This window comes from Phyllostomus hastatus, unplaced genomic scaffold, assembly GCF_019186645.2.
Source record: "Phyllostomus hastatus isolate PE091 unplaced genomic scaffold, TTU_PhHast_1.1 phas_contig_17, whole genome shotgun sequence".
Classification (NCBI taxonomy): domain Eukaryota; kingdom Metazoa; phylum Chordata; class Mammalia; order Chiroptera; family Phyllostomidae; genus Phyllostomus; species Phyllostomus hastatus.
Genome location: NW_025333664.1, coordinates 17,296,827 through 17,324,784, shown reverse-complemented (window position 1 = coordinate 17,324,784; position 27,958 = coordinate 17,296,827). Strand labels below are relative to the sequence as shown.

General features: G+C 39.1%; 1 protein-coding gene and 1 non-coding gene across 4 annotated transcripts in view; one reads left to right on the top strand and one right to left on the bottom strand.

The window, feature by feature from the left end:
* The window catches only part of SAMHD1 (SAM and HD domain containing deoxynucleoside triphosphate triphosphohydrolase 1), a 50,505-nt gene that overhangs the window by 16,808 nt on the left and 5,739 nt on the right, over window positions 1-27,958 (bottom strand). For all 3 annotated transcript variants that reach the window (XM_045832744.1, XM_045832742.1, XM_045832743.1), the window contains exons 3-11: window positions 26,133-26,184; window positions 17,027-17,187; window positions 14,930-15,045; window positions 13,295-13,365; window positions 6,757-6,912; window positions 5,502-5,602; window positions 5,218-5,326; window positions 3,932-4,023; window positions 675-790 (exon numbers count right to left, since the gene is read on the bottom strand). In XM_045832744.1, the coding sequence (XP_045688700.1) occupies window positions 675-790; window positions 3,932-4,023; window positions 5,218-5,326; window positions 5,502-5,602; window positions 6,757-6,912; window positions 13,295-13,365; window positions 14,930-15,045; window positions 17,027-17,187; window positions 26,133-26,184 (974 nt within the window). The remainder of the gene's footprint in view (window positions 1-674; window positions 791-3,931; window positions 4,024-5,217; window positions 5,327-5,501; window positions 5,603-6,756; window positions 6,913-13,294; window positions 13,366-14,929; window positions 15,046-17,026; window positions 17,188-26,132; window positions 26,185-27,958) is intronic.
* LOC123815437 lies at window positions 14,338-14,471 on the top strand. Its single transcript, XR_006785094.1, has one exon. It is a non-coding gene; the product is annotated as a U4 spliceosomal RNA (small nuclear RNA).

Sequence of the window (27,958 nt, the reverse complement as noted above, 5' to 3'; positions counted from 1 at the left end):
CAGAACCTCCAGCCATCCTGCTGATTCCATGAGCTCTGTGACTGCTGTCTCATTTCATTCTTAGTTAAACAGTCAGTTCCATGATTTGCAAGGCAGAGCTCTGGCTGGTATGTACCTTTTGGTCTGCATCTTTTGCTATACTGATCTGTATCTCTCAGCCGACACTTTCCCATATCAAAGAACCAGCTGTGACACCTTCGCCTTCCTTCCTCCTCGCCCCCAGCAGCAGATTTTGTTTCTGCTGAAGTGTGCAGAAATGTTCCTGGCTTGTTGCAACAATAACAACAACAAAACACATTAAAGGGGTGGATCAGTTTTGGGGTATCAGTCTGATATTAGTCCACCTACACTGGAAGTTAAATAATCACAAACACTGAGTACTTAGGGCCATGTACTGTACTGGGTGCTAGGCCTCACTCAAGCATCGCAACAAAAGTGTATGTTAGGTATCTCTACTCCAATTTTATAGATGAGGAAGTATGGCTCAGGGAGTGAAATAACTTTACCAAGGTTATCTTGTTAGTACAAAGCAGAGACAAAACTCAGATCCAAAAGCATGAAATTAGTTGAGAGGCTAAATTCATTGGTATGTTTGAAAAATAACCCATCTGCAATCGAGGGACAGCTTACACTTCATCTGAGAAGGACCAGCTATGTTCCCTTCTAGGTCTTACCTGTCAGCTTAGTGAAGGCTTCCATGTCATCAATGGCTGTGGAAATGCGGTATTTTTTCCCTCCAGCTCCTGTAATCTCTATGTAGGGGTCTGCTTCCAGGAGAGCATCTGTAATCCTAAAGATCATTCAATAAAAATTTATGTTTATGAGAAAATTGAAATGGGTACTACTTTAGGCCTTGCTTAAAGTTGAGAAAGTCTCTCCAGTTTAAGGAAATAAACTCTCAAGACACGGTGTTCTACAGACACCTGTTCCTTGATCGTACGAAACACGTGCATGGTGATTTGTGGGCTGCCTGCCACGTGCACTGTGTCCCAGACACTAGGTCCAGGCTTTAGTACCACTGTCTTATTTAATCTTTCCAACAGTAACACAGACAGGCTCAATTTTACAGGTGCAGGAATGAAGCAGATTTTTATTTTACCAAGTCAGGAAGAAGCAGTATCAGGCTTTGTATCTTGATCTAACTGTCCAAATTAGAAACAAACTAACAAAACAACAACAAAAATCTCCTACCCCCAAGTAACAACCATACAAATGGGAGAATGTATTCTAACTAGTCTGCTCATGATAAAAAGAAAAAGGTCCATTTCTTCAACACAAACATGAAGATGCAAGGCTTACACTAAATCAATTTAAGGGCATTTTATTTTTTATTATATTTTTGCTCCTGTTTTCTTTTTTTTAATATACTTTATTGATTATGCTATTATAGTTGTCCCATTTCCCCCCTTCACTCCCCTCCACCCTGCACACCCTCTCCCACCCACATTCCCCCCCTTTAGTTCATGTCCATGTGTCCTAAGTTCTTTAGCATCTACATTTCCCATGCTATTCTTGCCTTCCCCCTGTCTATTTTCTAGCATAGATGGTAGGTCTACCATAGACCTACCATCTATGCTACTTATTCTCCGTACCTTTTTCCCCCTCTCTCCTCCTCCCACTCCCCTGTTGCTAACCCTCCATGTGATCTCCGCTTCTGTGCTTCTGTTCCTGTTCTAGTTGTTTGCTTAGTTTGTTTTTGTTTTAGGTGTGGTTGTTAATATGTGAGTTTGCTGTCATTTTACTATACGTTTTTTTTATCTTCTTTTTCTTAGATAAGTCCCTTGAACATTTCATATAATAAGGGCTTGGTGATGATGAACTCCTTTAACTTGACCTTATCTGAGAAGCACTTGATCTGCCCTTCCATGCTAAATGAAAGCTTTGCTGGACAGAGCAATCTTAGATGGAGGTCCTTGCCTTTCATGACTTGGAATACTTCTTTCCAGACCCTTCTTGCCTGTAAGGTCTCTTTTGAGAAATCAGCTGACAGTCTGATGGGAACTCCTTTGTAGGTAACTGTCTCTTTGTCTCTTGCTGCTTCTAGGATTCTCTCCATTTTTTTTCTTTTTTTTTTCTCCTTCATTTTTACCTCGGCTAATGTAATTATGATGTGCCTTGGTGTGTTCCTCCTTGGGTCCAACTTCTTTGGGACTCTCTGAGCTTCCTGGACTTCCTGGAAGTCTGTTTCCTTTGCCAGATTGGGGAAGTTCTCCTTTATTATTTGTTCAAATAAGCTTTCCATTTGTTGCTCTTCCTCTTCTCCTTCTGGTACCCCTATAATTCAGATGTTGGGTCGTTTAAAGATGTCCTAGAGGTTCCTAAGCCTCCCCTCATTTTTTTTTTCAATTCTTATTTCTTCATTCTTTTCTGTTTGTTTTTTTCTTCCATTTGGTTCACTCCATTGATGTGAGACCCAGCTTTCATTCCATCACTATTGGTTCCCTGTGAATTTTTTTAAATTTTCACTTATTGTAGCCTTCATTTGTTCATCTAATTTGCAACCCAAATCAACCAATTCTGTGAGCATCCTGATCACCAGTGCTTTGAACTGTGTATCTGATAGGTTGGCTATCTCTCGGTCACTTAAAAAAACTGGTTGTGGGGCCTTCAATTCTGTTTGAGCCATCTTCCCCCACTCCTTTGGTCTGGTCGCGCCTGTTGTGTATGAGAGGCGGAGGTTTAGGTGTTCACCAGAGCAGGGCACCCCAGTCTCTGGGTTGTGATGTTGTATGTGGGGGCGGGGTCGGAGAGGGACCAATGGCACTTGCTCTGCTTTCTGTGGGACCTCAGTCTCTTCCGCTGCTTCCCTGGAGCAAACTGGGCCCCTCTGGTGCCCATACCTGTGTGAGTGGGCTTGTGCACACTGTGGGACCCTCCGAGGACCTCTCCTGAGAGGCTGGGAGTCCCTCCCTGCTCTTCAATCCCCACAGGTGTCCTCAATCAGTGCCCCAAGGCTCTGTTTCCCAGCGCTGGGATCCTGGGTTGTGCACAGTGCCTTGCTTCACAATCACCACCTGACTGGGTCTGCCGGTTGCCACCCCTTGGCCAGGGTCTGCCAGCTGCCACTTGCATGCTCAGGGTCTGCCCGCTGCAGTCTTGTGCGCCCTGAATGCTTCACGCGCCCGGTCCCAATGCTCTCTGCTCTCCAAGCCATGACCCGCACCCCGCTGCCCGACTCCATCCCTCCTACTGGTCTGGATGAATGTGTCTATTTTCTTGGTTGTCCGACTTCCATTCAGATCAATTTTCTGTCAGTTTTGGTTGTTATTCTATTTCTAAATTGTTGTTGTTTCTATCTTGGTTGTGCGAGGAGGCACAGTGTGTCTACCTATGCCTCCATCTTGGCCGGAAGTCTCAATTTAAGGGCATTTTAGAGACAAGGTGTAAACTGGACTCACACCCAACTTTTGGTAACCCCTCATGGAGTGTTTTAGCCCCTAGAGACTAGATTGTACTTTCCTGCAATGGAACAGGGAGAAGTGAAATTCCTGCTGGTTTTACTATTTGCTATTAATTTTGATAAGTAATTGACGGGTACAGCTGGAGATTAATCTTAATTCTTAAAATTGTTTGTCATTAATTTCAGAATGTCAATTATCCACATCCCTTCGATCACAATGACTGCTATCTGGTACAAAAGCGACAGCCTGTGCGGAAGGCCTAAGGTGTTCCAGCATTAACTCTTCACGTCTAGCCTAAGTCAGCTTTTCTGCCCTTCATCTTACCCCCTTTAATCCACTCTCCAACTCTTCCTCCAACTAAATTAAGTTTACTTTATGTGAGTTTTGTTTCATTCAAGGGAACAGTTCAAGATTTACTCACTTAAAATTCACTTGAATTAATCTAGAAATCTCAACTTGATCCGTATATGATACTCTAGAGCACAGCATCATAGAAATTTTTATAGGGAAATAACAATCAAATTTCTTACATTCTGTCAATGATGTTGCTAACTTTGTGCTGATAAGCTCTGCGGTGTAAAAAGTGGCGTGTATGGAACATGTCATACATATTCTCAATCTCCTGCAAGAAAACATGAAATAAATATTAATTTTTTAGGATTAATTTATGTAGGATCAGATTATGTTACGCCTGTTAATAGACAAGTATATGAAGCAAGAAAAAAGGATGGTGGCAGACACAAAGGCTACTTCATTAAAATTCCTGAGCCCACTAAAAAAATGGCAAGGCAGATTAGTAAAATTATTCATTGGTTTACAACTTTCATTCTTAGTAATCCAAAATGTATTGTATGTTGTAACTCTGTGGCAGGTTCTGTTTTAGGCATCTTATATATTTTTAAATTTTCCCAGTGACTCTAGAAATTAGGTATTATTATTCCTATATTCTTCATTCTAAAAAAAAAGAAATTAGGTATTATTATTCCTGTATTCTTCATTCTCAAAAAAAATTAGGTATTATTATTCCTATATTCTTCATTCTCAAAAAAAAAGATGTTTTTAAAAACCCACACCCAAGGATATGTTTATTGATTAAGAGAGAGAGGAAGGGAGGGAGAGAGAAAGAAAAAGCAAGACAGGGGGAGAGGGAGGGAGGGAGAGAGAGAGAAACAGAGAGAGATTGCTTGGTTGTCTCTCATATATGCCCTGACCAGGAATCAAACCTGCAACCTAGTATGTGCCTTGACCAGGAATCGAATCTACAACATTTTGGTGCACAGGATGATGCCTCACCTAGTCAGGGCTCAAAAGAAAGACTTTTTACAATATAATATCATACTACTCTTTAGTTATATGACTCTAACAAGGACCTAGTGATTTTATTATCTTAACTATATGAAATACTAACATAGTGATTAAAGATGACACTTACGCCAAATTTTCTTGTTTGAAATTCTAGTTCTGCCATTTATTGATTATATGTCTTTTCTGTTCTTCAATTTGCTCATTGTTAAATGGAATAATAACAGTATCTCACAGGGTTGTGAGGATTGAGTTAATTTATCTAAAGGACTTAAAAACAGTGCCTAGCACAACACTTAATAAATGTCTATTGTAAATTTATTATTATTTAGCAACACAGTGCAAGTGGAAAGAGCCTAAGGATACGTACAAATGCCTAGCATGAAGAGATCGACAATTTACCAAACAATGATTTTTTCCAAATTACTGAATGATTATTTCTAGATTTCAAACTAGAAATAACCATTCCAGCTACGCTGCTCCATTGTATAGAGGAACCTCTGACATAGCTCACCTTATCTCTGATACAAATGCACATCAAATCTGCTACTTTACAGACACGGACAAACTTAAGACAGCGCCTATAGTCAAAATTATTTTGAATTCCAAGATGATGGCAGTCCCTAGAAAGATTCCAAAGCAGACAGATCAAATTTTTCAGCAAGGTAACTGTACCTAAACATTAATACTATACTATACAAGCATTTATTTTTATTGTATTTATTTGTTGGCTTAAATAACAATTGTATAAAGTATACAAAGACTTTAACCAAGTTTTCTGAAGTGTTCAGTATGTACCTGGCAAGATAGTCCCATTTGTCCACATCGATGCCATTCCTCTTGTTGGCCACTACCTCGTAAAGGAAGGCCTTCTCTTTAGGGCGTCCTTTGTATTGCCACTAGAAGACAAGAAAACCCATAAAAAGTTTTAGGATAAGAACCAAATCTGCTTATAAACAAAGCAATTGTATTAATATGAAAATCATAAATAGATACTTCAATGGGAAATAATTTAGAAGGTTCTTTCCAGTTAATTCCTAAATTAGTAGAAAAGGGAAAAGAAATGCTAAGGTGCATGATATCCTGTCAATACTAAACCTTTTTAGTACTTAGTATCGTTGGAAGGATCCAAATTTGACCACACTTCCCATAACCAACAAGCTCTGTTTTCTTGGTTTCAAAGTTTTTAAAAATGTAAGATCCTATTATGAACTAGTAAGAAGGCTCCTTACATGCTAATGCTTGAGTTCATACATGGAAATAATATTATCTTTCAAAGTAGTTACACATCTACCCTAAATGATATGCACCATTCAAAGACTTTTTGGAGCTGCATTTTTTTCCCAAATAGGAAATGTGCTATAAAATCCACCTCTTTCTTACAAGTGGATTTCTATACACACACACACTATATATATGTATATATATACACATACACACACACATATGTATATATATATATATATATATATAAGAAACTTAGAAACAGAACAGATACTAATGCAACTTTTAATTCCATTCAACTAATTCAACATTTTCTTCCTGGATCTTCATATATCTACCGTATTTTTCAGACTATAGATGCACCCCCCATTTGGGAGAAATAATGGTTGTTAATGCTGCTGTTGAGTTCTGTTTACATTTATATTAGTGAAATATCACATTATTTATGTTATTAAATATTTTACCATACTTTTGCTTCAATTTTTTTTTCCCTATTTTCCTCCTCTAAAACCTAGGTGTATCTTATGGTCTGAAAAATATGGTAAACATTTTAAATACTAGTCTTCATGGATAAACAATATATACACTGTTATAATTTCCAAACAAAGTTACTTTAGGCTTCTATATAAAATACTGCATATATATTCATTATAAAATATTGACATTATGTATTTTAATTTATATATGCCTTTGTATTTTTTCCCAAGTCCTTCTAAACCCAGTCCTTCTAAAATAGCCAAGTGCTTCTCTTCAAATATCTCTGAAGGAGTCAGGAAAAGACTAGATGAAAAGCATGAGTCACTTCAAATGAAGTTGTACACAAACTTACAGATGAAGCGTCCACTGGTGGTTCAGGTGGTCCTATAATTTGTTCCTTGATAAAGCAAATATCATCTTTAGGGTCGAGATCATAGCGCTTCATGACGGGTTCGAGATCATTAGACTCAACGAGGTGCTCAAACATATTGACTGAGCCCTGTTCGTGCTAGGAAAAGTCAGAATAATGTGGTCTGTTATCAACTCTAGTCAGTTAGGGACCCCAGATTACTCAAATTACTGTTGATTCCAGGTAATTCAAAGATAAGCTTCTACTGCATGTTAATTATCTAGTTTCGCCCTGGCTGGCGTAGCTCAGTGGATTGAGCACGGGCTGCGAACCAAAGTGTCGCAGGTTCGATTCCCAGTCAGGGCACATGCCTGGGTTGCAGGCCATGACCCCCAGCAACCGCACATTGATGTTTCTCTCTCTCTCTCTTTCCCCTTCCCTTCCCTCTCTAAAAAATAAATAAATAAAATCTTTAAAAAAATTATCTAGTTTCCAGCTACTGTCTTGCAGATATTTCCAAAAACCTATACATTTCTCTGTAGTTTACTGGTCTATAAACTTTTTATAAACTTTTTTACAAACAATGTTCAACATTATATATATTTAATGAACTACAGTCATTTACAGCACAGAAGTACTTCACAGTACAGTACGGAAGAATATTACCAGGTCACACAGGTGGAATCCCATTTTCATGAAAATTGCCATAAAATTCAGTTCTATTATTTAATCAGCTTTGAAACCCAAAGTTACAAATTTTGTTAGGATTTTCATCTACTGGTGAAAACCCCCACAAATTTGCGAGTAAAAATAACAGTGTAGCTCCTAAGTGGGATCCAGTGGGATCCTTAAATGGATTCCTTTCTGTTTCCTCATTCGAACTCATTGTAAAGACATCGACCGTCACAGGTCTTACCAAAAACTGACCTAAGGATAAAAACAAAGGCCAGAATGGTCCTACAACCATATTTTGAAAATTGAATCAAGGTAACATATTAGTTATAAAGGAGAAGAACGGTAAGTTTCTGGTGGGAAAATTCAGCAGACATTGCCTTACTCGAGAGGCCAGACTCAGCAGTGCTAGCAATGGCTGCACAGGTGGTACGTGCTGCAGATGGGACACGCCAAGGAGCGCAAAATGTGGCATTCTGCCAAAAAGGTGGTCTCCCGCTGTGAAGGAACATCAGACCAACTCAGACTGAGGGACACTGCACAAAATGGCTCACTTCTACTCTTCAAACAAGGGCAATGTCATGAATTGTGAAGACTCAAGAATTAGTAGGGGCCGAAGGAGACTCAGGAGCATGGCAACCAAGTGCAATGTGTGTATGAACTGGTTAAAAAAGGTTTCTCCTCTTCTTCTCTATGGACATTTGGTGAAATTTGAAAGAAAGTCTAAATTCAATAATAGTAGTACATCAACACTAATAGCTGAATTTTGATAATTATTCTGAGGTTAAGTAAGAGAATGTTCTTGTTTTTAGGAAATACCCACTGAGGTATTTAGGCATGAGAGGGTATGTCTAGAGTTTACTTTCAAATGTTTCAGAAAAACATTTATATATACAGAAAATTTAAGTTCCACAAAGATAGCATATACAATAACAAAATTATAAGTAATGTAGAAGTAAATATAATAAAAGATGTATAACTTTATGGAGAAAATGATAAAATTTATAATAGAAGGGCAAAGCAAATCAAAACCACAATGAGACAGGCTGACAGTGACCAGAGGGGAGAGGGGAGGGAATTTCAGGGGAGAATGGGAAGGGTTTACAGGAACAAATTTAAAGGACACATGGACAAAAACTAGGTGGAGGATGTTAATGGGAGGGAAGTGGGGGGGGGTTGGGTTGGGTGGGCTGGAATGGGAGTAAAAGGGAGAAAACTGTACTTGAACAATGATTAAAATAAAAAATAAAAACACAATGAAATATCATCTCACAACTGTCACAGTGACTGTATCAAAAAAGACAAAAAGTAACAAGTATTAGCAAAAATGAGGAAAAAAGGGAACCCTCTGCACTGTCAGTGGGAATGTACATTGGTGCAGCCTCTATGGAAATCAGTATGAAGTTTCCCTAAAAAATTAAAAATAGAAATACCATATGATCCAGCAATTTCACTTCTGGGTATTTATCCAGTGGAAACATAGACACTGATTTAATAAGATACATGCTCCGCTATCTTCATGGCAGCATTATTTACAACAGCCAAGACGTGAAAGCAACCTATGTGCCCATCAACAACAGATGAATGGATGAAGATATGTTTTATATATACAGTGGAATATTAGTCATAAAAAAGAATGAAATCTTGCCATTTGTAATGACATGGATGGCCCTTGAGAGTATTATGGTAAGTGAAATAAGTCAGACAAAGAAAGACAAATACTGTATGATTTCACTTACTTACATGTGGACTCAAGCAACAAAACAAAACCAGATTCATAGAACTGCCAGGTATTTGCCAGAGGGGAGGAGGGCTGATGGTGGGGGGCACAAATAGGAAGAGGGGATCAAGAGGTACAGACTTCCAGTGGTAAAAAGAAATCAGTCATGAGATATAATATACAGCATGGGGAATATAGTCAATAACAGTGCATTAAATTGTATGGTGACAAATGGTAATCATATTTATTGTGATGATCACTTCATAATGCATGGGTTGGCCAAAAGTTCGTTTGTTTTTTTTTTTTCCGTAAGATGGCTCTACTAGTGCTTAGTTGTCTTTAACTTCATTTGAAACAATTTTGTTAGACTGTATTGTGACAGCTGTCATATCAGTGTGCCTTTAAAAAACACTTGCCAAAATTGGTGTATTTTTGTGTAGCCATTTTACTATTGAAGATGGAAGAAAATACGCAACATTTTGGGCATATTACACTTTATTCAAGAAAGGTAAAAATGCAACTGAAATGCAAAAAAAGATTTGTGGCATGTATGAAGAAGGTACCATTGGTCTAATGTGTCAAAAGTGGTTTGTGAAGTTTTGTGCTGGAGATTTCTCGCCGGACAATGCGCCATGGTCAGGTAGACCAGTTGGAGTTGATAGAGATCAAATCAAGACATTAATTAAGAATGATCAATGTTATACCATGCAGGAGATAGCCGACCTACTCGAAATATCCAAATCAATAAAGTTACTGGTGAAAATAAAAAATGTAGTGTCCCAGGTTCGATTCCCAGCCAGGGTACATGCCTGGGTTGCAAGCCATAACCTCCAGCAACCGCACATTGATGTTTCTCTCTCTCTATCTTCCTCTCTTCCCTCTCTAAAAATAAATAAATAAAATCTTTAAAAAAAATGTACCTTTTATTTACAGCAAAAACTAAACAGACTTTTTGGCCAACCCAATATATAAACATCAAATCATTATGTTGTACACCTAAAACTAATATAATATTGTATGTCAATTATACTTCAATTTAAAAAGGGGTCAAAGTTGGGTAGTATGCCACAGTGCATTGACTGCTGGCCTTCGAACCTAGAGGTCGCCAGTTTGATTCCCCGTAGGGGCACATGCCTGGGTTGCAGGCCAGGTGTCCCACTGGGGGCGTGCAGAGGCAACCAACTGATGTTTCTCTCACATATCAATGTTTCTCTCCTTGTCTTTCTCCTCCCCCCTCTAGTAACGAATAAATAAAATGTTGAAAGAAAAAGGCCATTGGGAATGGCTAAGTAGATTCTCTTTAGATCAGCATTGCTGGAGAAAACGACCACACACTTTGTGTCTGGCAGGACAGGCAGTAAACTAAGGCAGGGAGGAGGAGGGAGATTTGTCTCCGCAGTCCTGAGCCTGGTCCAATGAGATTGCCAGGCTTTCCGAACACCACAGCAAGGATAATGCAGGAGGAAGGCAGTCCTAGAGACCCTGCTGGGAAAGAGAGCCTCTGTAGCAATTTCACTAAGACAAAGAGCCTTCACTAGCCGAGAAAGAAAGCCTTTGGAGCTGTACAAGATTCCCAAGGTTTAGGAAGGGCATCTAGCAGCGGACTAAAGTGCATAACCACTGAATCCCAACAGTCAGCACACGCAGATTAGCTGAGTGCCCACTGGTAGCCTCGGTTCAAGCTACAGAAAAAACTGACTAAACAACTTACTAACAGCTTTATTTCCTCTATACATGGCACATTCAGACCCGCCGGGTGCCTGCTTGCAGCTTCATGCTCGTGTGTGTTTCATAAATAAACTTGCTCCCTCGTTTCCACCACGTGTGTTGTCTCTCACACGAATCTGTCTCTCGCGAGTGAGATGAGAACCCAGGAACAAGCTCGGGGCGGGCGGGGGGTGCGGGGGCCGGTCACGTTCGGACAACTCACTGAAGACACTGGACAGCAAGTGAAGGCAGGCAGGTGTTAGAGGAAGACAGCACCTGGAAGAGGAAGCCACTGGGCGATATCCCAGTTCTCCTACGGCTTTCACCCGGAGAGCAGAGCCAAGAAAGGCAGGAGAACCGGAGGGCCACTGTCCATCTTACTGGACTGACGAACCAGAGCACTTCGTTGAATGTTTACATTTGTCAAAGGGCACCGTTAGAAAAATGATTTGGCAAGTCAGACACTGGAGGAAAAATATTCATTATGTATCTTATCAAAAATTCCTCGAATCAATAATAAAAAGGTAATCCATTTTTTTAAAAGGGTGAAACACTGAAAGGACTCCTCACACAAGAAGACATATCAGTGACGAAGTACAAAATATAGGAAACGCTACTCAACATACATACCCAGAGTGCAAACTGAACCACCAGGCGGCATCTCACACTCATTAGAAAAGCTAATCGGAAAAAACCCACGTTGGCGAGGCTGTGAAACAACAGGAACTCACACCCGGCGCTGGCAGAGGGTAAAAATGGTGCACCCACACTGGAAAGCCCGGGTAGTTTCTTATAAAGTGAAATACATGTCTACTTTGTGACCCAGCGACTCTGCTCCTAGGTATTTATCTAACAGAAATAAAAATGTTGTCCACAAAAAGCATGTTCCATAAGCAGAGCAACCTTATTCCTAATAGCCCCAAACCGAAAACAACCCAAACCACTATGCTGTACACCTAAAACTAGTACAAAATAACAGTAAATGTAAACTGTAATAGAAAAATAAAATGTAAAGTTCTTCTCCAATACGTAAAAGTAAGTGAAAACAACACAAACTCCATCAAAAGGACAAACAAATGATCACTTACTCACACCACAGAACAATACCTCGGCGATAAGAAGGGAGCAGCTACTGATGCACACAGCATGAACACACTTCAAAAACCACTGCATGCACAAAGCAAGCGACAAAAGTACCTACTATAGGGTTCTACTTTTCTCAAGTCTAAAACCAGGCAAAACTGATCTATGTTTATAAAAATCAGCCTGGCTGGCGTAGCTGAGTGGATTGAGCACGGGCTGCGAACCAAAGCGTCGCAGGTTCGATTCCCAGTCAGGACACATGCCTGGGTTGCAGGCCATGGCCCCTAGCAACCGCACATTGATGTTTCTTTCTCTCTCTTTCTCCCTCCCTTCCCTCTCTAAAAATAAATAAATAAAAATTAAAAAAATAAAATAAAAATCAGAAGGTGCTGCTGGGGGAGGAGTGGAAACTGACTGAAAAGGGGCACAGAGGAACTTCCAGGAAGATGGAGACATTCTCATCCTCACTTGAGTCGTGGTTACATGGATGCAGACATTGGTCTAAACTCACTGAACTGTATGTACACTTAAAATCTGTACAACTTATTGTATGTGAGTTATACTTTTAAAAAAGGGGGGGGAAGAGACAGAGAAAACAGTGGTTGACATGTAAGAAGCATTCAATACATATAATATCCTTTTCTACTCCAGGATCCAGAGACAGTGTGGCCAAAAATGAACCTAGTCTAATTTTATTCTCACAACCAAGTTTACTTCTCAAAAACTGATTCCCAAAATATGGGTCAACCGCCTGCAAATCCCTAATGATAAAATGGCTCATTTAATATACAGGATGGGCAAAAGTAGTTTTACAGCTGTAAGTGAAACAGAGTTCTTATATTATTATTTATTGTTATATTATTTTCCATACGAATGACTGTAATCTAACTTTGGCCCCGCCCTGCAGAGGAGGACACTTGGCTGCAGTCAGTTACTTCATGGTTATGCCAGATGAGTCAAAACCAGAGTTGGCCTTTTACTTTTTATCTTACAGTAGCATGACAGAGTAGAAAGAGCATTAAACCAGTACCTGGGAAACCTGGTTTTCTAGCACTGGCTCTACCATTTACCAGCTTTGTGATTTTTGGTGCACCCACACACCTCTGTCCATTTCGAGTTCCTTTCCAGTTGTAAAAAATGGAGATGATGGTTTCCTCCTTACAGACTGTGAGAATCAAATAAAAACGCACATGCATGCAAACACACATCCATACATCCACACATAGATATACAGATATGATACATGGATATATATATATATATATATATATATATGAAAGCTCCCTGAGAACTGTAATGGGGAAGTGTACCAGACACGCAGTGGTCGCCACTTTACCGACTGTCGAATGTGTGACGTACCTTCCATTGCACATCTTGGCGAGCGAGTGGAATAAATCTCCCATCAAACATATGAGAAAATGGCCCATGACCTGAAAAACAAAAGTGAGCTTAGAACAAGAAAAATGTAAAAACTGAGCCGATTTTTAAAAATCTGTTTAGTTTTCACTGGACCTTCAACTGAAATCAATAACCTATAAATACATCACAAAAAGGGACAAATCCTTCCTTCCTAGTTTCTGAAAACAAGAGAACAGGCAGCAGAACCGTGTGGGGGAGTAAGCTCTCTATGCAGGGGTCTCTGAGTCACCAGAACTCATATAACTCTGGTGAAAGGACAGTTTTGTACGACTTCAAGGAATGTAGTGACACAAAAAAAGTTTTGGCACCTTCACGTTGAATATCTGTATGAAAACAGCAGTTTTAACACAATTCACTGGGATGCAGGAATAAAATATTAGAATTTTATTACTTTCATCCTTTAAAAACACCTATTTTTATGTAAATTTTATAAAATACATAATATAGTTAGAGACTTATACATCTATCAGGGCTGTTTCTTGGGATTTTACTGATAATGTGAACCATCAAAAGTGGAAATCAAAGGTTTATCTTATTCATAACTGATTTTAACATTTCACATTTAGTAACATGAAACTTGGTTGAGGTCAAACTCTGGGATCTTCAGAATGACTGTAGAAGTGAATGACTCAGCCAGAGAGAGCACCACTGGGCCAGCCCCGGGCCTTCATGCATGGTGCACTCTGTACACAGAGGCCCATTACTGCAGTGCTCAGACTCCTAGGGCCTGGCAAAGGTTTCCCGATGACTCCCTCTCAGAACACCAGGAATCTGTTAAATTTATCATCTGGAGGAGTATCCGTCCTACTGCTATCTACAAGGGGACATGCTGAAGAGCTGAAGAGGTAGAGTGCCCTACCTCTTTAAGTATCTGGCTATCGAAACACAGACCCTTCCCCTCCCCTGCCCTGAGGGCGTACACAGATTCTCAGGGTCTTCCCCCAAGTGGAACTTAATGCCTGTGATAAAAGGATACTGTCTCAAGCTTTGCACAGTGACAGTATCGTAGCCAATGAGGTCTATCCGAGACGGGATTATTGCTAATTGAAAAGGATACTGTCTCTTTTCTCTTTCCTGGTCAAAGAAAAAGGGTAATACTCTTTTACTTTGATTTCAGTGGCCCAGGACTCAGATGGGTCAGGGAAGAGGAGACGTTTAAATCTGTTGTTAATCTGTTAGGGCAGATTATGTATTCTAGGTACGAGAAAATGGACCCAGCAAAGTAACTGAAGGTAAAATGGCAATTTTCTTCAACAAGAAGGATTAAAAAAACAAAACAAAACTAAGTTCACATCCTCCTAAACAGAGCAGTCAGAAAACCTCAGTGTGAGAAAGTCCTTTCAAGTAACTTGTGGCAACGCTGTTTAACAGGAAATTCACTGAAAAGCAACAACAAAAAATAGCAATGCTGTAGTCTTATGGATCATTCTAGGAAGGTGTAATGGCACCTTTATATTAATGTTAATTGAAAATTTAAAACACAACTTTCATATTTCTTTTAGTCAGATATTTCCATTTCAAAGAGAGGTAAGGCTACGGTTCTTCATAGCGGCTTTGGCTCTTTGTACCACTTACCAAGGTCGTGACAAAGCCCAGCGATCTGAACACAGAGTATGTCTCGTTCACTTATTTGCAGCTCTGGTTGTCTGTCTCTCAGTGTTTGGACTAGACATCCTGCTAGATGTCCTACGCTGCAGAGCAAACCAAACAAAAAGTCACTCTTCTGTTTCTAAGATACGAGTGATACTTCCTGGTTCTCAAGAACTTTAATGTTGCTCAAATGTTATGATATATCTCGAGGGCAACTTAACTGAATCACGTGTTTTGGAACTTGTCAGAAACACACAGAATCCCCAAAAGCTGGGCTTCTTGGCTAGCATCAGTAATTCTTAGGTAAATGCAAAGTCAAAACCATAATGAAATACCATGTCATACCCATTAGGATGGCTATTACTTAAAAACAAAACAAAACACAAAACAACCCAAAATAATTAGTAAGTGTGCCTGGATGTGGAGAAATTGGAACCCTTGTACACTGTTAATGGAAATCTATAATGGTGTAGCCACTTGGGAAAATGGTATGGTGGTTCCTCAAAATATTAAAACTAGAATTACCATAGATTCAGCAATTTCAATTCTAGGGATGTACCCAAAACACTGAAAACAGGGTCTGTAAGATATATTTGCACACATGTGTTCCTAGCAGCACTATTTACAACAGCCAAAGAGGTCAAAACAACTCAGTGTCCACCAACAAATAAAGAGATAAACAAAATGTGATCTATACATACATTCAAATATTAATCTTAAAAAGTAAGAAAAACCTTTTTTTCTAATTTTTATTTATTTATTTTTAGTGAAAAGGGAAGGGAGGGAGAAAGACAGGGCAAGAGACATCAATGTCCCAACAGGGGACCTGGCCCGCAACCCAGGCATATGCCCTGATTGGGAATCGAACCAGCGACCCTTTGGTTTGCTGGCCAGCGCTCATCCACTGAGCTACACCAGCCAGAGAAGAAAATTCTGACATATGCTCCAACATGGAGGAACCTTGAGGAAATTATACAAAGTGAAATAGCTGATCAGAAAAAGGGGCTGGGGATTGCGGGGAATGGGGAATTGTTAATTGATGGTTATGGAGTTTTAATTTTGCAAGACGAAAAAGTTCTGGAGTTTGGTTGCACAATAATGTGGACATACTTAACACTATTGAACTGTGTCCTTAAAGATGGTTAAGATGGTAAATTTTATATTCTATGCATTTACCACAATTAAAAAAATTAGTGCCCTGGCTGGCATAGCTCAGTGGATTGAGCACGGGCTGCAAACCAAAGTGTCGCAGGTTCAATTCCCAGCCAGGGTACATGCCTGGGTTGCAGGTTATAATCCCCAGCAACCGCACATTGATGTTTCTCCCTCTCTCTCTCTATCTCCCTCCCTTCCCTCTCTAAAAATGAATAAATAAAATCTTAAAAAAAAAAAGTGCCTGTTAGCCTCACGGCACCCTTAAAAAATTTTTTTTTAAAAATTAGCAGGACTTCTGTTTTGTAATGATTACAACATAGATTAAAGATAAAATGCCTAACAAATGTTAAATGCACTCCTAGCACTTCCCTCTGAAAGTAATTTCTGAATGAATACAGTAACTTTGAGGATAGAGACAACAGCTACCTAGTTGGTCTGGTGGGACCCAGAAAGTTTTCAATAAATATTTGTTGATGAACAAATGAACACTCGAGTAGATACATGTGTTCTGGATAATTAAAAACTGCTTCAAAATAAGCAAACAAAAAAACACAAAGTAATACTGTTAGTACTTCATGAATACCTGGAAACTTGTCCAGTTTTTCCTTGCTTATGTCCTCCTGGCTCTACATTTTTATAATGGAAAAGTGGACCAAAGTCTCAACTTAGTTGTATGCAACAAAAGTGCCACTTCCCTGAGCCTGTGAATACTTTTCTGATTTACACATTTCTTGGTTTCAAAAGATAATCTGTACACGACTAAGTAGAGACTACAGGAAAATTAAATAATCACATTTACCAAGTTAATTATACCAGTAACCAACCCTATTGGCTTTTAAATAATACTTAAACACACATATTTCAATCATATTTCATGAGACAGAGGTACTTAATAACTTCACGTCCCCACCCCAATCCCCGTCTTACCCGAGACTGTGCTCAAATCGATTGTGTGAAGCTCCTGGAAAGACATAGTAAGTGCCTCCCAACTGTTTAATATATCGAAGCCGCTGAAACTGAGGTGTATCGATGATCCGGACAAGGAGAGGGTGAAGTTCAAAATGGCCATGGATAGGATCATTAATAACCTAGAAAATTATGTTTAAACTAATATGAGTAACAATACATAACTTATTATGCAGCCATGTCTACTTACAGTGTAAAGTCAAAATTGTTTCATTGCTCTCAAGACTAATACGAAGGGAAATGACAAGATATTAATAATATTACCTTATTTTGATATCACTACCAGACAGCTCAAGTATATTGAATCTGGGTATATTTTGCTTTTCCCTAATGGATTCTAATATCAAAAAGATAAGGATTTCAATCCTTTGATTATTATTTATCCTCACCCAAGGACATGTTTTCACTGCCTTTTATTTTTATTTTTTTGAGAGAGAGAGAAAAAAAGAGGATGGGAAAGAGAGAAACATCTAAGTAAGAGAAACATCAACTGGTTGCCCCTCTTATGTGAACTGACCAGGGACCCTACACCCTGGACCGGGGATCGAACTCACAACCTTTTGATTAAGGGCTGATGCTCCAACCAGCTGAGCCACACTGGCCAAGGCTTTGTACATTATTTCATTAGCCTTTAATGTTAGTCTTGTAGTCAAGTTAAACATACTCATCTAACACACTCACTCTCTGATCAAATAAGCCATGTTACTACTGGCACTGTGTCTAAACTTTTTTTAAATGTATCTATATAGTACCCGTCACCACAGAAGGAAGGAAGGGAGGGAGGGAGGGAGGAAGTGAAGAGGAAAGGGAAGAAAGGAAGAAAAGGCGAGGGAAGAGAAAAGAAAGAAACCCTCTGACCACATAGATAAGAAACCATATGCAGGCACATAAAAATTTTATAGTACTTGTATAGTCACTCAGAAATACTTTATATTTAAACTTCTGGCCAAGATGGAGGCGTAGGTAGACACACTGTACCTCCTCGCATAACTGAAAGAAGGACAACAATAATTTAAAAACAAAAAACAACCAGAACTGACAGAAAATCAAACTGTATGGAAGTGCGACAGCCAAGGAGTTAAAGAAGACACGCTCATCCAGACCGGTAGGAGGGGCGGAGACGGACACTCGGAGAGGACCCACGCACGACAAAGCGACGGTGGAGGACCGGGGAGGCAAGGCGGTGGCTGGGCTGGCAAGACTGCAGTGGCGGCTGGCAGAGCAGGCGGTCCCACATTTGTGTGCAGACAAACTGGGAGGAACAACTGGGGAGCGAGACAGACCGCACAACCCAGGGCTCCAGTGGGGAAATAAAGCCTCAAACCACTGATTGAAAACACCTGTGGGGCTTGGGGTGGCAGCGTGAGAGACTCCCAGCCTCACAGGAAAGTTCGCTGGAGAGACCCACAGGGTCCTAGAACAAAAACAAGCCAACCCACCTGGGAATCAGCACCAGAAAGGCCTAGTTTGCTCGGGGGAAGTGACTGAAATCGGACAGAGAGCGGAGCAAGCACCGTGGTTCCCTCTCGGACCCTGCCCACACACACAGCATTACAACCCATTGACATCGCTTGTCCCGCTCTGGTGAACACCTAAGGTTCCGTCCCTCACTATGTAACAGGTCAAGACAAAAAAAAAAAAGGCTCAAACGAAAAAAACAGATCAAAGCACCAGAAAAAATACAACTAAGCGATGAAGAGATAGCCAATCTATTAGATGCACAGTTCAAAGTACTGTTGATCAGTATGCTCACAGAATTGGTTGAATTTGGTTGCAAATTAGATGAAAAAATGAAGGCTACTTTAAGAGAAATGAAGGAAAATGCACAGGGAACCAATAGTGATGAGAAGGAAAGTGGGACTCAAATCAACGGTATGGACCAGAAGGAAGAAAGAAACATCCAGTCAGAAAAGAATGAAGAAATAAGAATTCAAAAAAAAATGAGCAGAGGCTTAGGAACCTCCAGGACATCTTTAAACATTCCAACATCCAAATTATAGGGGTACCAGAAGGAGAAGAGGAAGTGCAACAAGTGAAAAACTTATTTGAACAAATAATAAAGGAGAACTTCCCTTTCCCAATCTTGCAAAGGAAACAGACTTCCAGGAAGTCTAGAAAGCTCAGAGTCCCAAAGAAGTTGGACCCAAGAAGAAACACACCAAAGCACATCATCATTACATTAGCCAAGGTAAAAATGAAGGAGAGAATCCTAGAAGCAGCAAGAGAAAAGGGGACAGTAACCTACAAAGGAGTTCCCATCAGACTGTCAGCTGATTTCTCAAAAGAGACCTTCCAGGCAAGAAGGGGCTGGAAAGAAGTATTCCAAGTCATGAAAGGCAAGGACCTACATCCAAGATTGCTCTATCCAGCAAAACTTTCATTTAGCATGGAAGGGCAGATCAAGTGCTTCTCAGATAAGGTCAAGTTAAAGGAGTTCATCATCACCAAGCCCTTATTATATGAAATATTAAAGGGATTCATTTAAGAAAAAGAAGATAAAAATATGAACAGTAAAATGACAGCAAACTTACAATCATTAACAACCACACCTAAAACAAAAATAAAAGCAAACTAAGCAAACAACTAGAACAGGAACAGAGCCACAGAAATGGAGACCACATGGAGGGTTAGCAACAGGGGAGTGGGAAAGGGAGAGAGTGGGAAAAGGTACAGAGAATAAGTAGCACAGATGGTAGGTAGAAAATAGACAGGGGGAGGGTAAGAATAGTATGGAAAACGGAGAAGCCAAAGAACTTATATATATGACCCATGGACATGAACTAAAGGGGGGAATGTGGGAGGGGGTGTGCAGGGTGGAGGGGAGTGAAGGGGGGAAATGGGACGACCATAATAGCATAATCAATAAAATATATTTTAAAAAAGAAATATTTATATTTAGTAAAGATAAATTCTACTCTAAGTTTAAACAAGAGCTTTAAATATGGGTGAAGATTTAATGCCCCTCTGTGTTTCTTTAAAGATACATCTTTCTGAAATGTCATTTCACTGCCTTTTAAAGAGAAGGCTACAGAATAAAAAAGGAGCCTGATAAATGATCTAATTCATGATGTTCAAACTGCTTCAGATTGAAGTTGCTTAAAAATGTGCGGAAGTCTTGCCCCAGCCAGTGCGGCCTAAGTTGGTCGGGCACCGTCTCGCAAACCAAAAGGTTGCTAGCTCGATTCTCGTCAGGGTCCCTGCCTGGGCTGCAGGTTTGGTCCCAGGTGGGGGCGCTTACAGAGGGCAACCAATTGATGACGTTTCTCTCCCTCTTTTTCTCCCTCCCTTCCCCCTCTCTAAAAAAACATAATAAAATAATTTTTTTGAAGTATGGAATTCTGGGAGGCAAAAGACATTGTCCGTCTCGTTTACTGCTATGTGCTCAGACCCCATCTTGCTGTGTGCCTGACTACTGCCGAACTCTGCTGCAGAGTAATGTATGTTCACGTGCTTTATAGTATATGCCCACACACAGAAACATATAAAATATGAAGTACAGAAGTTCCATGTTGTAAAGAAGCTTAAAGGGGTTATCTGGTCCAACATTTGAATGTGTTGGTGATGAGTTTAAAAACAGATCAATTCAAGTCAGTACCAAAAGCCTGAGTCAAGTAATGACTAGAATTTACAACTTTGTTAAACAATATATATGTACATTAATAAAGATGAGATTTATTTCTAATAAATAATCTAGATTATTTATTAGAAATAAATCTCATCTTTATTAATGTACATACATATTGTATGTACATTACAATACGTACAATATATATGTATGGTTGATGTTTGGTGAGTATGAATTTTTTCACCCTGCTTTATAAAACCACTTTATAATTATTATAAAAGATATAAATGTTAGTCATCTCTAATAATATGCCAAGAATGATGTTAAAATATCTCAGAGTAGAAGGACCCACAAATGCTACGATTCAGCCCTGTGAATGTCCTCACAGACAAGAGCAAGTTCCAAAATCTTTAAATACATGAAAATCATCCAGAGCAGGTCATCGAATAATGCCATTATGATCAACATCATTTCCTTATAGTGTTGATTAAAAAATAAACAAATAAAATAAAAAGATTTCTGGCCAGGGCCACTGTCTGCGTGGAGTTTGTATGGTCTTCCCGTGCCTGCACGAGTTTTCTCTGGGTACTCCAGTCTCCTCCCACACCCCAGGGGTGTGCATGTGAGCTCCACTGGCTCACATGTCTACGCGTCTACACGTCTGAGTGAGTGTGGATGTGCCTGTGAGTGTGCCCTGGGATGGAGGGCACACCGTCCAGGGCTGGTTCCCATCCTGTGCCCTGCCACGCCAGGACACTCGCAATCCTGACTTGAAATAAGCATGTTGGAAAACCATTCTCTTACTTGTTTTTATTAATCTTTCTTAATACATGTATAGCTCATGTTTATTACAATGTTTAGTATCAGAAGTATTTAGGGTCCTTACTTAGAAGTTTGGTGATGTTTTTGTGATCAGAAATACGCCATATGAACTTAACTCCTGTTTATGTCAATTAGCCTTTGGTGAAACTGGTTTCATTATATGTCATTTTGCTTGAAGTACAGTGTCCAAGAAACTACAGACAACTTACTATACCGGTCTATCACTTCCCCCTTATACAAGATCAAAAAATTCTCAAAAAAAAAAAAAGGTACAATCTACTTTTAATCCATTTAAAAACCTAAAAGTCATCACTGTCAATTTTTCAGGTATAATAACTGGGGGTTTTTTGGTGGGTGTAGTAACCGTTTTTAAAATATTTAGTGTGAGTGTCATCCTAATACACCAAGGTTGCGGGTTCCATCCCTGGTCAGGAGATGTTCAAGAAGCAACCAATAAATGCACAAATAAGTGGGACAACAAATCAATGTTCTTCTCTCTCCACTCCTCTACTGTCCTCTTTCTAAAAAAAATCAATTAAAAAATTTTATTTCACCCTATGTATGCTAAAACAAAATAAATTTAAGCAACTTTATGAAAAAAATAGTATTGTAATTAATATCATGACACACACATACTCTTTTCATGCCAAAATGCATTCTGAGCACTTCCTTATTTTCTAACAAATCTTAATAATTATCATTTTAATGGCTCTATTTCATTGGAGAACCAATATTTTTTTAAAGATTTTATTTATTTATTTTTAGAGACAGGGGAAAGGAGGGAGAAAGGTAGAGAGAGAAACATCAGTGTGTGGTTGCCTCTCACATGCCCTCTACCAGGGACCTGGCCCATACCCCAGGCATGTGCCCTGACTGGGAATCGAACAAGCGATCCTTTGGTTCAAAGGTCGGCACTCAGTCCACTGAGCCACACCAGCCAGAGAGAAGAACCAATGTTTTTAAACATTGTTCAACAATGACTTGTTGGAAATTTTAGTTACATTATCTCATATGCCCTTCTACTCTTTAATTTGTATATGTGATATTAGCATGTTTGGATCATTATTCACAATGTTATTTTGTTCTCCCAGTATTGTTTAATATAAACTGCTCCTTTATGTAGTTACACAGTCCACTTATTTGTCACTTTCAAAGGCTACATGATATTGTACTGTGGTATTAGTGACACAAAATGAAACAGTCCCATTGTCTATTAAGTCTTCTGTATACGCCAAACACTGGGGATAAGAGATGGGAAAGGCACCATTGCTACCCTCCTGAAAAGATAACAGAATCTATGTGTAGTGTAGTGAGGGGTGGCGGGGTGAAGAAAGGAGTGGTCAGTTCTCCCCAGAAGAAAAGGGAGAGGGAACCATCAGAAGAAGATTCTGTGGTGATTCTATAACAATGCATAATAGAGAAGAGAAAATTCTTAAAGCAGGAATTTCAAGATTCATTAATACATTTGACAAATCAGCACTCATTACATTGAACACTGTGTTTCCTCATCACCATTATACAGTTCCTAGCCTCAGAGGCCAACTGAACTAAATTTATCATGAAGAAAACAGAGTCAAGAAAAAAGGCTGTGACCTTGGGTTAGGCAATTATTTCTTAGACATGACACCAAAAGAACAAGAGGTGGAAGGAAACTCGGAAAAACTGGACTACGTCAAAACTAAAAGCTTCGCTGCTCTGGAGAATACCCCTGAGAAAGTAAGAAAGGCAATCCAGAGAATGGGAAAAATTTGCATATCATATACATAAGGGACTTGTATCCAAAATATATAAAGAACTCATAATTTAAATGATTATAGTGATAACTGGACAACCTTGTGAACTTGTGGACCTTCTAAAAAACACTGACTTGTATACTTTAGGTGAGTGAATTGTAAGGTATGTGAATTATGTATTACTAAAACTGTTTTTAAAAGAATAGAAGGTGGATACCAGATTAGAGTAGGAATCAATTCTCTCTTTTTATTAAAGGCATCAATCTTTACATTTTAAAAAATTTATTGATTTTAGAGAGAGAGAAGAAGTGGGGGGAGAGAGAGAGGGAGAAACATCAATTTGTTGATCCACTTACTTACACATGCATTGGTTGATTCCTGCATGTGCCCTGACTGGAGATGAAACTGTAACCTTCATGTGTTAAGAGGATGCTCTAACCAACTGAGCTACCTAGCCAGGGTTAGGGTAGGAATCAATTCTTTGTTCAACTGCACTGGTAACGAAGCTAAGATCATATAAGGTATCAATTTTATTACTATAATGACTCACTGACTCCAGTAGTTAGCAGCTTAAAATCTATTTTCAACAACTGTAATTTATAATCTATAAGTGAGATTCAGCAATTTTTTGACTCACTGACTCAAGTGGTTAGCAGCTTTAAAATCTATTTTCAACAGCTGTAATTTATAATCTATAAGTGAGATTAAGCAAATTTTTGGGTTTTGATTAAAATTTTATTTTTTAAAAAAAAATTTTATTTATTTATTTTTAGAGAGGGGAGGGAGGGAGAAAGAGAGAGAAACATGAATGTGCGGTTGCTGGGGGCCGTGGCCTGCAATCCAGGCATGTGCCCTGACTGGGAATCGAACCTGCAACACTTTGGTTTGCAGCCTGTGCTCAATCCACTGAGCTACGCCACGATTAAAAATTTTTTAAAAAAGAGAATGAAAGTGGGCAAATGAAACCACTGACTGTCTTGAATATTACTTCAAAACTATCAGCGTTGCCAATTCTAGATGTGAAACCGTCCTTTCGGAGGTCACCTGAGATGATCTCACCTAAGGAAGAAAACTCACGCCCGTCCTATTGGAAAAGAACGCCCTGTGCTGCTGCTGCTGCGGAGGGCAGAACAGAACTCGGGGCAGCAACTTTCCTCCCCCTGCAGGACAGAATGTTTGGGTACCATCTGTGATAGGTAGTCGGCCTATTTCTTCTTCATGAAAAGAATGAAGTAATTTAATATTAGGTAAGTTTTTCAGAAAGGGCTAGGATTTTATTATTCTTCACATAAAGCATTTGCTGTAAGAACCACAACCTTGTCCATAAAAATAAAATAGCGTAGGACTAAACCAAACCCATTTCTTAAATATTTTCAAACATAACTTTTAAAGGAAAATCAACAGGCTAACTCGCAACAGTAAACTGAAAGGTATATTCTGATTGGGACCTGAGATGACTCCAATACTGTACATTAAATGCAGAAAACACTTCTGATGAAAAATGCAAATGCAAAAGGGGAATGAGACTCTACTCCTTCTTCCAGGTCTAAAACTAAGTACTTTTTTTTTAAGATTTTATTTATTTTATTTTTAGACAGAGAGGAAGGGAGGGAGGAACATCAATGTGTGGTTGCCTCTCATGTGCCACCTACTGGGGACCTGGCCTGCAACCCAGGCATGTGCCCTGATTGGGAATCGAACCAGCCACCCTGTGGTTCACAGGCTGGCGCTCAATCCACGGAGCCACAACAGCCAAAGCAAAACTAAGTATTCTTTACCTATATATGTCAAAAGGCTGAATAATAAGGTACATTTCCTGTCATCAATTATTCAAGAAACATTTCTTTAATTATGGTATTAGAATCACCCTATGGAGCTTGTGAAAAAATGCACATTCCTAGGCTCTACCCTAAATTATCAGACTCAGAATTTCTGGAACGGGGCCTGTGGGCTTGTTAAAATCATTCTTGGGACACTAAGTCTGAAAAACAAGACTTTTGATATCTGGAAGGGGCTGGGAGATGAGAAATAAACAATTATTGATAGGTTAAACTTTAGGAATATATCCACCATTTAAACTAATATTTGACAAAAACAATTTACCAAACTGACAAGAAAACTTAACCTAACTTTAAAAGTTATTCTATGGCTAAAGGTAGTATTGACACATGGGCTATTTGTGTCAATGTGGATGATTCTCAAAAATACAATGTTAAATGACAGTTTAGAAGGTTACTTACTATGAAATATGATTTATATAAAACTTTAAAAAACATGTAAAACAATATTTTACATTGTTTATGGCTATACACAAATATGTAATAAAAGTGTATAACATTCATAAAGATGATCATACACCAAATCAGGATGGTGATTACTTTTTAGGAAGAAAAGAGGGAAATAGAATCCAAGAGGGGAGCCCTGGCTGGCGTAGCTCAGTGGATTGAGCGCGGGCTGCGAACCGAAGTGTCGCAGGTTTGATTCCCAGCCAGGGTACATTCCTGGGTTGCAGGCCATAACCCCCAGCAACCACACATTGAGGTCATTGATGTTTCTTTCTCTTTCTCTCTCCCCCGCCCCCTCTAAAAATAAATAAATAAAATCTTTAAAAAAAAAACCCAAGAGGGGTCCAAAGGAGCTCTTCCATTGATTTTAATACTTTGTTCTAAAAATAATAAATTTGAAGATAAATTGGGCAAAATGTTAAGATTTTCAGGCTGGTTAGTGGTCTAGTTATGCTTTTCTGTGGGCTTAAAATATTTTAGTTTTCTTTTGATTTAGACATTCTGTGCTTATTTTAGAAAATGCAGAAAATTTAGAAAAGTCAAAATCCATTATTCCCAATGAAAAGCAGATTTCCTTCCTTTCTTTTAAAAATAAATTCCAGATAACTGAGTTATCTCACTTTACATTCAAAACACAGGATAATAAACTGGATTCCTCTTACCTTCACGGCATCCTGATGAAGAATATTAAACAGCTTCATTATCTCGGAGGAACTAAAATTATAACAGGATAAGCAAATCTATCATTATTTGCTGAATAACAATTGATAGAATATATAATAGTATATAATCAACTCTAGATTATTTACACTACAAGAGAAGTCAGATGAGAAGGAACAATTAATAATTCAAATTTACTCCTCCTAGAGACTCTTTCCTTTGCTTCTGAGACATGAAACCCTCCCTCTCGGCTTCTGCCCTCGATCCCCTTCTCTCTCGGTAAACTCAGACCTCAACGTCCCCTACCTCTCTACTGAATGCTCAATTTATGCTTACTTTAATTTAACATATACCCTCACGATCCTGAATTTTCATGATTCGTATAAGTGAAAACTCAAGATAGCACTCTTTTAAGTCGAGCATAGTGATAATGAAAAAGGACTTTTGAATCAGACAGAACTGGCTCACATGTGCACTGGGAATCTATAAGTAGCCGTGGACAAGTCACTTAACCGTGTTTGGGACACTGATGTTCTCATCCCTAGCACAGAGACAATACCATCTACCTCCCAGGGCTGGAAAGAGATTAAACTATGTTCAGCCCTGGGGTTACAATAAAGACTCGGTTCCTGCCCTTAAGAACTGTAGGAGAATTTTAACTATGATTACAGGTGCTACAGAAATTATTACTGATTATGAACTCAATATTTACACCATCAGCTGATCCCACTAGGGTCTTTAAAGGCAGCTCGGTCCAGGAACTTTGCCATGATGGTAAGTCCAATCTGCCTGGTCCAGCACAGTAGCCATTAGCTATAAGTGGCTAAGTGAGTACTTGAAATAGGGCTAGTGTAACTGAGGAATTGACATTTTAATTTAATTTAGTTTAAACTTGTAGCTAGTGGCCGCTGTACAGGCAAACACAGCTCTGCGGAGTCCTGCAGAACCCACACCTCAGGGTCGTGAGGCGAGCACGAATGTGTGCCACAGAGTGTTCCCTTTGGAATTTGGTTTACTTTGTTCACTCATGTGTCCCCAGTTCCTGGAAGAGTATCTAACACTTAGTGAGCCCTCCACAAATATTTATTGAATAGATCAATAATATTTGAGTCCACAAAGTGTATGATTCCCTTTAAAAGAAAGACTCCATCAATTAATTCCATTCAACAAATTCCATTCAATTAAAATAGTAAGCAACTATGTTACATAAAAAGCAGGTACTAAGGGGGACCTCAGTGCGGGGGGCAAAGGAGGCTGACAAGTGATCATGAAAGAGGCAAGACGAGGTCCCTGAAGATTCCGATCCAAAGGGTATTTATTAGTCAGTTAGAAGTGATCTTTTTTTTTATAGTGTACTTCCACTGTCAATTATTAAGCAATAGTACATAAAGCAATTCAATACCAACCTTTGTTTTGATCCTTTAATGTTACCACAAACAACACTTAGCTAAATGGAATTCCAGAGGAAAAGATCGTGTTTCACCATTGTGGTCAATTCTCTCAAAGAAGGATGTCTCCATTTTAAGGAATATTTAAATACTGCATCCTCAGTTGAAGTCTTGAAAGTGGACCCACACTAGTGTAGACCTAAGAACCTCCAACCATACGTAAGGATCTCTCTCTATATATGTGTATAATTTATTAAGGGCTTATCATGTGCTAATCACTTGACATACATTGTCTCATTATTATTACCTACATTATAAGTGCAGAAACTGAAGGTTAAATAATTCATCCCATCTAAAAAGTGCCAAGTAACCTTGTGTCTAAATCTAATGGTAGAGATATATTCCAGTCGTAAGATAGCTGCAAGAAGACCTAGAAATAT